The following is a 13,120-nucleotide window of genomic DNA, read 5'->3' on the forward strand; positions in this document are numbered from 1 at the left end:
GGAGCCGGGAGGCTGGCTTCTGCCTCTGCAGTGCCTCCCCCTCCTCTGCACGTGGCAGGAGGAAGAGCTCCACACTCCCCTCCTGAGGCCCGGTTCACGTGCACCGCTGTGTGACTCAGCCTCCTGGCAGCCAGCCCTGGGCTGGGAGAGGGGGCAGGAGCAGTGGTGGCTGTTGGCTTGGCAGCAGCAGCAACAACAGAAGGGTGATGGCTCTGGCAGGGAAGGGGAGGAGGTTCCCCCCTGGACGAAAGCACAGAGGCCTGTCACCAGAGGAGGAGGCTCCTGTGCGGTTAAGTTCCCTGCAGGGCTCTCTAGAGGCCCCTCAAGCAGCACTGTACACCCCTAGCAGGGAGCCCAGGCACTCATTCTAGAAAGAAACTGGGCTTATAAGAGAGATCTAGCCGGCTGCAGAGGTGTGTGTATGCCTGGAATCCCAGCTGCCTGGGAGCCGAGGCAGGAGGATCGGTAGTTCAGGGCCAGCCTGGGCAACTTACTGAGACCTTGCCTCAAAATAAAAAACATAAAGGGCGGGCTGTGTAGCTCAGTGGTAGAACACTTGCCCAGCGTAAGTGAGGCCCTGACTTTCATCCCCAGTACTGCAGGGGGTGGGGGAGGACACAGAAACCTGTTGGGAGGGGAAACAGGGAGATAGGGTTCATTGAGGACAGAGGGGTATCTACTGAGGAGCAGGACAGAGTGGGAGCACATGGGACAGGAGTAGATGAGGAGCAGATCTTCTATTAGGAGAAGATCCTGAGTGTGCTCCTCACTGCTTCTGTAGCTTAGGCATCTCTGCCACCCAAATCGGGTACAGCTCTTTGTGACCTAGTCTACATGCCTGACTCTGGAGTTTCTAGAAATCACTGGTCCTCATAACCAGGTGGCTACTGCTGAGCCTCTCTCTGAGTTTCACCTGGCAGGGACCCAGACCACCAGCCCTCACAAGGGGCGATCTGACCCCGGGGCCCCGCCTCTCACCTGTCCAGGTCGTAGAGGGTGTGAGAGTTCTCAGTCACCACCTCCACACCAGCCTCCTTGGCCATCTTCATAATGGCTGCATCCCGTTCTTTCCCAAAGGGCTCAGAGTCATATTCAAAAGTCAGGCGGGTCACCCCCCATTCCTGAAGGGAGAGAATGTTATGCTTAGCCATGCTGGGGAGGGTGAGGGATGCTGGGCACCTCCTGGGAGGTCACAGAGCAGTCTCCAGCCCTGTCTGAATGGGCTATAGAATAAACTAGGGATAGTGATCTGGACAAGACGGCAAACAACCTGCGGCTCAGAAAGTATGAGGAAGGCAGTCAGTGAAGGGAGAGGAGAGGGTGGCCCTGTGCATCTGCTGTGTCCTTGAGGGAGGAGAATGCAGCAGGAAGCTATAAATACAATGCTCCTGGGGGGAGGCCCCAGGCTCAGAAAGAGGCCTGACTCACAGTGGAGAGTGGGAGACAGAATCACCACCTCCCGCCAGCTCGGCAAGCCTTTCCCAGAGCTCGGCACGCCTTTCCCAGAGCTCGGCACAGCCTGCAAACTTGTGGCCTAGTTTTCTTGGCAGACTTGAGCTATGTGAAGTGTCTTAATGGTTTCCACAGCAACACTCCTGAGGGTGGCAGCAAACAGAGCTAACAGGCCCCAGCTCTCAGAGTCAAAGGAGGAGGAGCGCTCCTCAGTCCAGAGGTCAGAGGAACAGAGCAGAGGGGCCCAGCTGAGAAGAGGATTCTTTTAAGTCCTCAGTCAGTCGCTGCTGGTAGGAATTTCTCTGTCGCCTAGCAACAACAGGAGAAAGTTGGCCTGCCAAAAGGCTATACAGAAAACCCAGAGAAAGCCCTAGAGCATGTGACAAGCAAGAAGAACACATTTTAACCAAAGTCCATGTTTCTGGTCCCGTAAAGCTATGAGCCTCAGGAGTAACTGTCTTGGCTACACTCGGGTGCTCTGGTCCTGACTCGGCCCTGCCTGGGGGAGTGGGTCCTTAGTAGGGTGGGTTCTTCCTCATCCAAGATAAAGCACTCATTTATTGAGCCCTTACTATAAGCCAGGTACTATGCTTAGCAGTCATATAGATTACATCTTTAAATACTTATGACAATCCTGTGAATTATAATAACATCATTATTATTAAATGACACCCCTTTCCTTCAATATGATTCTCCTCTACCTTGTCCTATTTTCATTAACATTTAACATACAGCAGTGAAATTGCCCATTATTTGCCAGTTTCTCCCATCAGCGTGTGAACTCTCAAAGCAGAAATCATATTGTTTCACTCGCAGTTACCCTGCTATGAAGTAAGGGGCCTAATACATCATAGTAGTAGCCTCACAAATATACAAGGAATGACCGAATGATCAGTCTATGCCTCTGGCCTGTAACTGGGTAGGCCTGAGTTGCTGGGGAAGAAACAATGTGGAGGGATAAGACAGGCAATTATTTTTTTCAGTGCTGGGGATAGAACCCAGGGCCTCATGTTTGCTAGGCAACTGTTCTACCACTCTGCTACAGCGCCAGCCCAAATATTTATAAGGTATGGTGGGTACACACAGAGCTCTAAAATCAGATACTCAAGACCACTACTTGTTAGCTTTCTGAACATGCCAAATTACTGCTTCCTCCCCTGTAAAACTGGGACAGAGCCCCCGACTCTTGGTGCTGCTGTGAGGGGTGAGGTAATGCACGTGAGTGCTGGGAACAGCGCTCGCTCAGTCAGCCCTCAAGGAGTGCTAGCAACCACTAGTGCTGAGTGATCTGTAAGTGCTTGTGTGTGTGCGTAATTACATGGGGAGGGTGTGGGGAGACAAGTGAATGGTAATGACACACTCCTGGAGCCACGTGCCTTGACATCAGACTTTTCCTGTCATGAGTTGGGGTGGAAGGGGCATCACAACCATGCGCGCTGCTGAAGATGAAGGGCGTCTCCCCTAGAGCCCTCTGTCCACGGATACTTTTGTTTCTACTTGGGTCTTAAAATGTGGTTTTTGAAGGCACTGGGGGGGCGGTGGGCTTGCCCCGATATCACAACCTACAGCCCGTGTGGCACTCATGGGAAGATCTCATCCACGGTTTACCCCGGGGCACCGGGACACTCCCACAGACTGACTTTTTTCTCCAAAAAGTGGAGTCAAAGCAAAACGGGAACCACTCCTTGCTCTCGACAGGAAACCCTGCCCTCCTGGCGGAGAAGGAGTTCTAATAAATCTTACTGGCTTGAGCCAAGAAAACATCTAAGGAAGCCAGTGGCATCCGGGGTGGAATGGCTTACCACATCGCAGTCTGGACTGAGCTGGGAACTTTCCAACAAGACACTAGTTTCACAGAAAATTTTCCTTCGCACAGTTTCCATCTGGTTGGTGGCTGACCGGCTGCCTTGGCTTCCGATTTCTGCAGCAGCCATCTGACGGCCAGACCCGCCCAGCCCTTCCATGGCCTTGGTCAGACTAGCAGCTCACCCAACCTGAGGGGACCCCCAGGAGCAGACACTCCCTGTCTTCTCTGGGGCCCACATGCTCACCTTGAATAGCCTTGGGAACACGTCAGCTGGCTGTCCCCGGACTACAAACAGGCGGGAGTTCAGTTTCCTTAAACTTGTGTCCAGATCTTCCAGAGACTGCAGGAGGAACCTGAAGAGAACACACGGGCCTCGTCAGTGACAACATGAAAAACAGGAGCTCTTCCTAACCAGGGAGGGAGCGATGGAGGTGGGTCAGTGCTGCCTGGGGGAAATCCTGGCCTTGTGGCCCACTAGCCACGTGACCTCAGGCAGTTACTTCAGTCTTTGGTTTGTTTCTCTCTGTAACACGGGATTGAGGTGAGCACAGGGGACCTGCAGAGATGCTAGGACTCACAGAATTGCTAAGAGAAACACTGCAAGGCAGCGGTTACCACTGAGCCTGGCACACAGAAATCGTGGGCTCAATGTGAGCTGTTCCTACTGCTGTGTGCTACACCATCAAAGACAAAGCACCCGTCCCCTCTCAGCCCTGGGCGCAGCACAGGATTGTTGTGAGAATCAAATGGGAGGACGGATAAGAAAGCCACCTGAGAACACTTGTGACACTGTGAAACGGAAGCACTAAGGTCCCATTGGGAGAGAAACAGGTCATCATAGCCCTGGAAAATTCCCCCCCCACACCCTGTCCAACCAGCTCCTGGCCCCTCTGTATTCGTGCTGTGACCTGTGTATATTCTACTGCCACAACCCCACACAGAGCCTGGGCTGGGTCCTCGGTCCCCAGCGTTTTGTCTTCAGGCCTCTGGCCACCAGGTTCTCACCTAATCTTAGAAAGTACTTTTAGAATCAGGTGCGATGGAGCATGCCTAAAATTCCAGCAGCCTGGGAAGCTGAGACAGGATCACAAGTTTGAGGCCAGTCTGAGCAACTTAGTAAGACCCCTTCTCAAAATGAAAAATAAAAAGGACTGGGGATGCAGCTCCCTGGCAAAGGGCCCCTGGGTTCAATCCCCTGTCAAAAAAAAAAAAAAAAAAAAAAAGGTACTTCTGTATAGATACCTTCACCAGTGGCTTGTGTTCACTGGTGGTGGTGGCAGGACAGCAGGGTCACCAGGGGAAAAGGAAAGGGACTTTTGTTGAATGCTTTTGGTTTTATTTGTAAATTAATACTTTAACCATATAATTATAAATGTGGGTCAAAACCCAGTGACAAAAGGGTACACAGTAAAAAGTGTCCACCTGCTTCCCTCCTCAGAGGCAGCCAAGGCAATCAGTTTGCTTATGAATCTGTCATGCTTTTTTAAGATAATTTCCTCACTTAATTCTCTCAACCCATTTTAAAGTCAATTGTACTATCCCCATTTTACAGATGAGAAAATTGAGACAGAGAGGTTAATTAATTTTCCTAAGAGCATAGATATTATGTGACAGAGCTAACACAGAAACTCAGGTCAGTCAGACTTTTTTTTTTGGGGGGGGTATAGGGGGTTGAACCCAGAGGTGCTTAACCACTGAGTCACATCTCCAGCCTTTTTAATGTTTTATTTGGAGAGAGGGTTTCGCTGAGTTGCTTGGGGCCTTGCTAAGTTGCAGAGACTGACTTTGAACTCACAATCCTCCTGCCTCAGTCTCCCAAGCTTCTGGGATTACAGGCGTGCACCACTGCGCCTGGCTCAGTCAGACTCTTAAGCCCATGTTTTCTCCTCTGTGTCCCATTTCTAAAATCTTCTAGTGGGGGGCCAGCACTGTTCCATGGCTGAGAGTGTGCAGATCTCCTGATGAATCCCTTTCTCTGATGGACCCAAGCCTCACAGAGGTAATTCACTGACATTCTTATCTGTACCCACCCTGGACAGGTCAACCTGTATATGTCATGGACCCATCTAAGGGGTCTATAGTCTACCTCCTGGCATCTGCCACTCATCCCCACCATCCTTTGTCTCTGTCAACAAAAAGAGTCACCAGATTTTATTTTGAACACAATGAAACCCAGTGCCGCCTCTGCAGCACATCACATTCCCTGACTACTGGAGGATTACAGGGACGGGGACTATGCCCAGGATGCCAACTAAGCTAGCCCTCACTGCTGCTGCCTCTGACGTACATAATGTGACACAATTCCACGGCCAATGCTGCAGGCCCACATTCCAGCATGAGCTGAGCCCTGGGCCCAGCCCAAAGCATCCTGTCAGCTGAAGAGCGGGGGGTGGGGGGGGGGGGGGGTGGGTGGGGGGGGGTGTGTCGCTGAGGCGTGGGGATGGGGACTCTGACAGGCTGCAGGATGCTGTAGTAAACCAAAGCTCCGCCTCTGAGAATTTGTTTTTGAAAAACTGATATCTTCTGATGCTAAGTGATCTGTGAGTGACAGTGATGCATTTGCACTGGCCTCTCCCAGGCCTCCTACTCAAGGAAAATAACAGAGACCCATGCAAACAGACGCAGCCACCTGAACTGCAGAGATCACACCTGGAGAGAAGGGATCATTTAAATCCCACAACCCCAGGACAGAGGGTGCTCAGGAATGTCCCTGCCAGGCACTTTGGGGTGGGGGTGGGGGTCCCTTCCTTCACAGTCTACCAGGCTGCAAAGAACTTCAATTTGAAGCTATATAAATAAGACTGAAATGCACATGAAATCTAGGTTCCAGAACATGTTGCAATCTGCCTTCTACAAACCTTTATTTTTAGGCCTCATTTACTAAAAGGAGAGCTTCCTTGCAGCATCTTCAAAGAACAGAGAGCCCTTTTCCTCTTTGACAAGAGATGTCAATTGCCAAGGCAGGAAGCAGAAGGCACAACTCTGAACCCAGCAACAAAACAGTAATAATAGTAATAAGGACAACAACAAATGAGCTTTATGACGAACCAGGCACTGTTCTATTGGTCTACATCCATTGTCTCATTAATTCTCAAACAGTGCTGTGAAGAAGTGAGGTACAGGAAGACCAACGTGCCTAAAATAAGTACCTAGTAACTGGCCAGAATTTGAACCCGGCCGTCTGCCTGGCTTGGTGTGTGCACTCCTGACCACCAAGCTCCCCTGCCTCTGAGTGGTGAGCAGTGAGGGAGCGCCGCCCATTAGGGAGCGCCACAGCCCAGCTCCAAGGCCACATCTCTGCTCCTCAAAGTGTGATCTGAGGCTCAAAGTGGGCTGTGAGTCGCCCAGGAGCCTGCTGCAATGCAGGCTCCGTCCCAGGCCTCCGCAATCAGAATCTGCATTTTAGCAAGATCACCGGAGATTCATTTGTACATTCCAGTTTCAGAAGCCCCATCCCAGAAAATGGACGTGACTTCCAGCTTTAGTTTACAAGTTGCCTTTCCTTCCTTTGAATTCATTTCTCTTGAATATTCTCTCAGAGACCCTGGCTCCTGCCTCGTCTCTGGGCCTGGAGAAATGCTCTACTTCCAGCTACTCCTCAGTCAAGCCCTGTAGGGAGGGCTCAGGACGACTTCACAGGAGGCAAAGGACATGAGGAGGAGCCCTGGCAGCCCTGGCCTCCCTTTGGTACTACCTTCAGGCCTGCCAGATGTCAGTTTTGCATTGTACCAAAGGTACTGGGACAGTGCTGCCACTGTGAATGCTCGCACAGGCAGGTGCAAGCTTCTTTCATCAAGGAGAAGCCTGGTCCTCTGTGTGCCCTTGTCCCTCCTCCTCCACAGCGTTTCTTTACTCCAATGAGGGGGACTCCAAAGGAAACAGCCCTGCCAAGGCCCACCCTTGGCAATTCCCAGCTGAGTTCACATGGCCCAAATTCAGAACACAGTCTTGCGGGCGCAGTGGAGCTCACCCTTTGAGTTAGACAACATGTGCAACTGAACTGCATTACGTAAGTCCTCTAGAGCCAGAGGCAGACAGAACTGGGGAAAAAACCAAATTGGGATTTCCAAAAATACAGAGAGGACTCTGTAATTCAGTGACTCCATGAGGAACCCTTTAAATAAGACAGGCAGATTCTTTGGTTAAGTACTTATATTTAGGAACGACTTCTCTCGGGATAGCAGATTCTGTGTGGAGAAATATATTGTTTTCTTGTTGTTAATGGGGTGGGGAAGGATGACAGTGAATTCTTCTTCTGGGTCCAGAGCCCCTTTGACCAAGTTCCTCTCTTTCAAAACAAGGTTCTCTAGCTCTAATGATGATACCAATGGCTGGCACACACTGGCTCCATAGGACATTAATAGAAATCAATGTCTCCTAAGTAATCAAGAGAGCTTAAGCCCCATGGAAAAGGATAACCTAAACTCATAATCCACAACAAGGACTGAATTCTAAGTATCATCTGGATGAAAATATATCAATTCTTTCCTATTTCCAAAGTGAAAGATGAAGGTTTTCATCCCTCTTGAGCAAATAGAAATACACCCTGAGCAGCAGAACAATAAAAGTCTTGCTCAGAGAAATGCAAAAATTTCCATAGCAGACTACAGTCCTCAACTTCTTCTTGCAGACTAAGGTCTAGTGGGGACACCCACTTCCTACCGTCCACCAGCATTCAGCTCCCAGCACTTGTGAAGAGACACTGGTTCTCATCAGGCATCTGAGAAGTTCCCAGTTTACCTCATTACTGATTCTGAGAGAAATGGGCTGAGAGAGAACATATTTTATTTCTACCAACTCCCTCTGTACCGGAAGCTCCCAAAAGAGACATAGCACCGAGCCAGGGACAAAATGATGTAAATAAAGTGTGAGGAGAATCATTGCCAAACTCTATCTACATTGTAGCAGGGAGAAAAAGGTAATTAAAAACTGCAAAGCCCTATCAGTTACCATACCACAATCAGTTACCATAGTCAGTCTGAGTAAAATCTAGACGTTGTTTGCATCGTCCTTTCGTGTCGGCTCTGGCTGTACTGCCTTCTTCCAGAGGCAGTGAATTTGGGCAAGAAAGGGTTGGGGCAATGGCAAAGGGCTCAGCCAACTGGTGCTTGGAAAAAAATTCCTGAGGTTCACATAGCTACAGACTTCCTACTACCACCAAGGCAAGGAGTATGCTAGCCTCCTCTGCCAAGAAACACACGCATTTCTTGATTGCCTTTCTCTGCTCTCTTTTAGAGAGTGTCATCCATGGTTATTTTAATCTGATTCCATCTGCAGAAAAATACTGTGTAGGAGCCAGTCTGTAGGGTGTGTGGGAAGGTAACAGAGACGGCAGACCTTGATTCCTTCCCCCCCTTCTTAAAGATGGACCCTAATCTTCCTAAAAGGGCTTTTCAGAGATAGCAACTCAAGCAACTGAGAACAAGGAGGCTACACTGCAGCACAATCTTCCCACACCATTCCCGGGATCCAGAAACAGCCACCGGAAGATTACACCAGAAAACTGTGGTTATGCAGAGGTACAGCTGCCTCATGCCACCATTCCCCTCCACCCCCAACCTTGTGCACAAAACAGTATGCAGCTCTGCCCTCAATCCCCAGGAAGAGGCGACTGGTGGGGCTGGCAGGAGCGAATCTGTTGCCAGGCCTAAGAGCAGTTACCACAGTCAGTCTGTTTTGTGGATTTCACCTCCTTCTCCTGATGCCAATGCTAATTAGACTTCCTGCCAGTGTACTGCAGCAACACACTCCCCAGGCTGTCTGGCTTGGGCCTGTGCTTCTCTAGTCCAGGGCTTCTCAAGCTTTGTTGCAATCACTTTAAAAACCTCAATTCCTAGGCCAGAATAGTTCAATCAGATTTGGAAGAGGGCCCAGCCATGTTTTATAGATCCTTAGGTGACTCCAATGTGCAGCCAAAACTGAGAACCACTGCTCTAGTCCGTCCTGTCCTCCTGTCTTATTTTTTCACGGCACTTAGTTCCCTTAAATTATGCCTGTTTACATGTCTTTCTCCACTACAGGGTAAACTGTATGGGCTCTGGGAGCACAGATGTGTGCATCTGCCTGTTTACAGCTGTACCCCCCAGTGGCACCTATAACAGTACTTGGCAGATATTAGGCACTCACCAAATAATCACTCAATTAATGTCTACATTACTATATGGCCTGTGACTTCAGGATTTAACTCAGGCGTCTGAACTGCCATATTCTTTTTTCTCCTTCACCCTCTTGAAAGTACAATCACAAAAGGGTGACCCATAAAAACCCCTAATTGCCTAGTTCCTAGTAAATTTGAATTTAATCAGCAACAGTTTTTGTCCTTCACTTTTAATCTCAACCACAAAGAAGCAGGTAGCCCTAAGCAATGTTCCCCTAAACCCTGTAAAAGAAACACCTTCATGACAATATAACAATGTAACCAGGTAGCTGGTTCTATTTACTATGCTCAGACTGGAACACTGCCAAAAGGAGAGGGACAAAGTCTGAGGCTTGGTTTAATGTCCACACTGGAGATGGTCATTTGAGGATGTTTGTCAAACCCAACCTCCTATCTATAGAAACTAGAGCAAGACAGAGCAATAGAGCAGCCTGAAAACAGTGTGGGCAGGCTCTCCACAGGACTATATTTAGTTGTTCCCTCTATATAAATGTGGCAGGAGGGGGTATTTAATAGACCCACTGCTAGGAGTACTGCCTCTCCTAGCAGGACACATGCCTTGGAGAGGAAAGAATGGGGTGCTGAGAGGCACTGTATCCTGGGAATAACCCTGTCCATCTGTGCAATGAGGCCACGAGTAAACATCCCTCTGAAAAATGCAAACAAACCAAGCCACAGCTGCAGGGCCTTTTTAAAAGAGTGTTGGGGACACAATGTATCCAAACTCTCTGCTTCTGAACGCTGGTTTACAGAGAAAACACACCCATACCTGTTAATCCTTCCCCATGATACTGGGAGAGAACTCATTTCCTGAGAGGCACCAAGAGAAGCCCTTGATATCATGGCTTTCTTGCTCCTTATCTTTATCATATCAGTTTATCAGAATCTAATCTATAATTGTTCAACTGCCCTCTAAAATCATCTTTGAGAAGAGGGGGAAGAAGGTGCTACTTGGGTTTCTTTAAAAATTTTTTTTTTTTTCTTAGCAAGGTCATAGCTGCTGAAGGGATTTTCTAAAATGGGTTGAATACTGCTCTGGAGCTCAAGATACAAGCTGCCTGAAGATGCCTTTGGGGTCCTTTAGCTATAATACAGGGGAGAAGACCCTGCTAAGCCAGGGTCTCTGGACACCCTGAGGCAGGTCTGTCTGGGTGGAAGGAAGCCAAAATGGGTGAAAGGATCGATTCAAACAAACCAGACGCTTAGGGATGACCTTCAGCAGCCCAACAACACGCTCTTCACTTCAAGAACGACAGAGAAAACCCGTCCCTGCCCTCACACCACATCACCGCCTTCGGCCCCTCCCTCAACACACCCCTAAGTCCCCGTTCTGCCACTCACGGGCTGCAAGTCCTTGAGCAGGTCAACTTTGCGTCTCCAGGGCTCAAGGATCTCATCTGTACAATGGGGACCATGATGTCTGTCCCACAGGCATGTTGTGGGACTCAGAGGGAATGACACTCAGAGCGAAAGCGCTGTGTCAGGTGGGGCCCTGGACCACCGAGGGCAGGAGTGTGACGACCAGTGAATCTCAGGTCCAGGCTTCTCCCCTCTGGACAGCCCGCTCCGTCTCCCTGCCCCGCTTCCCCCGAGCCGGTGGGGACAGACTCGGTCCCCAGGCCCCGCGAGCGCACCGGGCCACCTCACCTCCATCGGTTGATCCCCACTGAGGAGGAGGCCGCGAACCACGGGTCGAGGATGTAAACGCAGCGCACGCAGCGGGCCCCGCGCACGGCCGCCAGCAGTGCCGGGTTGTCGTGGAGCCGCAGCCCTTTGCGGAACCAGTGCACTGAGGAGGCACCATCCGCGCTGGTTGCCGGCGTTGGGACCGTCGCTGCCGCCGTCACCACAGCCGCCGCCATCACTGCCCGGACTGCGCCGGCCGCCGCTGCTCCGCCCCTGTCGGAGCCGCGGACCCCGCCCAGAGCCCGCCCAGTGACCTATGACGACGACGCTCCTCCCTGTGGCCCCGCCCCCAGGGCCCTGAAGCGCGTCTGTCATTGGCTGGGAACCTTCCGCCGCACGATTGGTCTAGTGGTGCCGGATCCGGCCACGCCCCCTCACGTTCCCACCATGTGTCGTGCAGCCCTCCCGAAGCCGGACAGCCGGGTGAGTGACGCAGGCTGGCACTCCCAGCGGAGGCTGGGGCGTGGGCCGAGTCTCAAGAGATTGGGGATCTCTTACACGTGTCCTGTTCAGGGACAGAGGGAATAGGCGGAGGTTGCTGTGACTCCCACCAGTGACTTACAGAACTGACGACCTGCCTTCCTGTATCCCCATCATCAACATCATCATCTATATAAGTCTCCCCCACCTGCCATTCACTGAGTGCATTTTATATTTCAAGCGACACGATAATCTCCTTACATAAACTGCCTTATTTTCTATTCTCAATTCAGCCAGTGACATTCATCCAACAAATTCCAAAGAAAGAGCTGCTATTATTCTCATTCTACCGATGAAGCAAACTGTGGGTGCCAGTTGAATGACTTGCTCAATATTATAAAGCTAAAAGAGAATTCCACCCAGAATTTTTAACCTTTATTTGATTATCTTTATGTGGTGCTGAGGATTGAACCCATGACCTCACCAGTGCTAGGCAAGCACCTTACCACTGAGCTACAACCCCAGCCCTCAAAGCTTCTCCTTTTAACACAGGAAGCTGTACTTTGTCTGTGCTAGGTCATTGGCACTTGCAATTGGCAGTCTGAGAATGAGGGAGAAGTGCCCTCATAGGCACCACATTGTGGCCGGTGTGTTGGTATTAGGGAATGTGGAGATGTGGGTTGAGATAGTAATTATGACATGGGATGAATATATTTTCTTTCAGTCTATGTTTAGTAGATCAAATGGTACCATTGTGTAAAAGCACTGAACTGTGTTCCGTGGGATTCAGAGGTGTGGAGGGCACTATCTACCTGCCCCTACTTGGGGGAGGCAGGTGGAACTTTCTTATTTTCCTGGAGTCTAATACAGGGCTTGCTGATTGGCTGACTGAACGAATCAGTGAAAGGCCAGAGAAGATATAAACACCAGTTGCAAAATGTTGAGCCCAAAGTTGGGCTCAGATGGACTAGTTAGGCTGGAGCTCTGGAGTAATCAGGTGGAGAACAGTCTGTTTCAAGTTGGCCTTACGTCAATCTGATGTCTAGAACCCTTCCTGAACTCAGGAATGAGTAATGAAGGAATTTAGCAATTTAGTGGCATTAATTGGTACCACTCTATAAACCAGAGCGTCATTGCAATCCTAGGCTTTCTCTCATTTCCAGGGCTTTGTACAAGCTGTTCCCTCAGCATAGATCACACACCCTAACTCCAGTTTACCTCATTGCTGAGTATAGATGTCACTTTGCTGTCTGGTCCCAGTCTGCATAATGTCTCATCTCCTTCTGTGTTTCTTTTAACCTCAGGTTTTAACATATGGTACTGAAATTTCTTGCTTTGTTGCCTGCCTGCCCCATTAGACTATAAATTCCCCAGGGGGCAGGCGCATAGCTTATAAACAGTTGTATTTCCAGGGTCTAGCTTGGCACTTAATGCTCAAGGACCATTTGAATGAAAGGGTCTCAGATTGGCAGGGACCTTAAAGGTCTATTGCTATCTCCTTGCCTGATCCTGTCCTTATTTTTGGATCTCCTCTCCAAATGTTTGCTGGATGAATTGATGCCACAGCTCATTACTTTTCTTCTGAGGCATTAGTGTTC

At 50.0% G+C, this 13,120-nt stretch overlaps 1 protein-coding gene across 3 annotated transcripts in view; it reads right to left on the bottom strand.

The window, feature by feature from the left end:
* Cry2 (cryptochrome circadian regulator 2) overlaps positions 1–11,289 on the bottom strand; it is a 34,412-nt gene extending 23,123 nt beyond the window's left edge. For all 3 annotated transcript variants that reach the window (XM_027936578.2, XM_027936579.2, XM_071616278.1), the window contains exons 1-3: positions 11,064–11,289; positions 3,504–3,612; positions 979–1,121 (exon numbers count right to left, since the gene is read on the bottom strand). In XM_027936578.2, coding sequence (XP_027792379.1) covers positions 979–1,121; positions 3,504–3,612; positions 11,064–11,278 — 467 coding nt within the window. In that variant the 5' untranslated portion in view covers positions 11,279–11,289. The remainder of the gene's footprint in view (positions 1–978; positions 1,122–3,503; positions 3,613–11,063) is intronic.
* Between the last annotated feature and the right edge of the window lie 1,831 nt (positions 11,290–13,120).

Source organism: Marmota flaviventris, chromosome 9 (genome assembly GCF_047511675.1).
Source record: "Marmota flaviventris isolate mMarFla1 chromosome 9, mMarFla1.hap1, whole genome shotgun sequence".
Classification (NCBI taxonomy): Eukaryota; Metazoa; Chordata; class Mammalia; order Rodentia; family Sciuridae; genus Marmota; species Marmota flaviventris.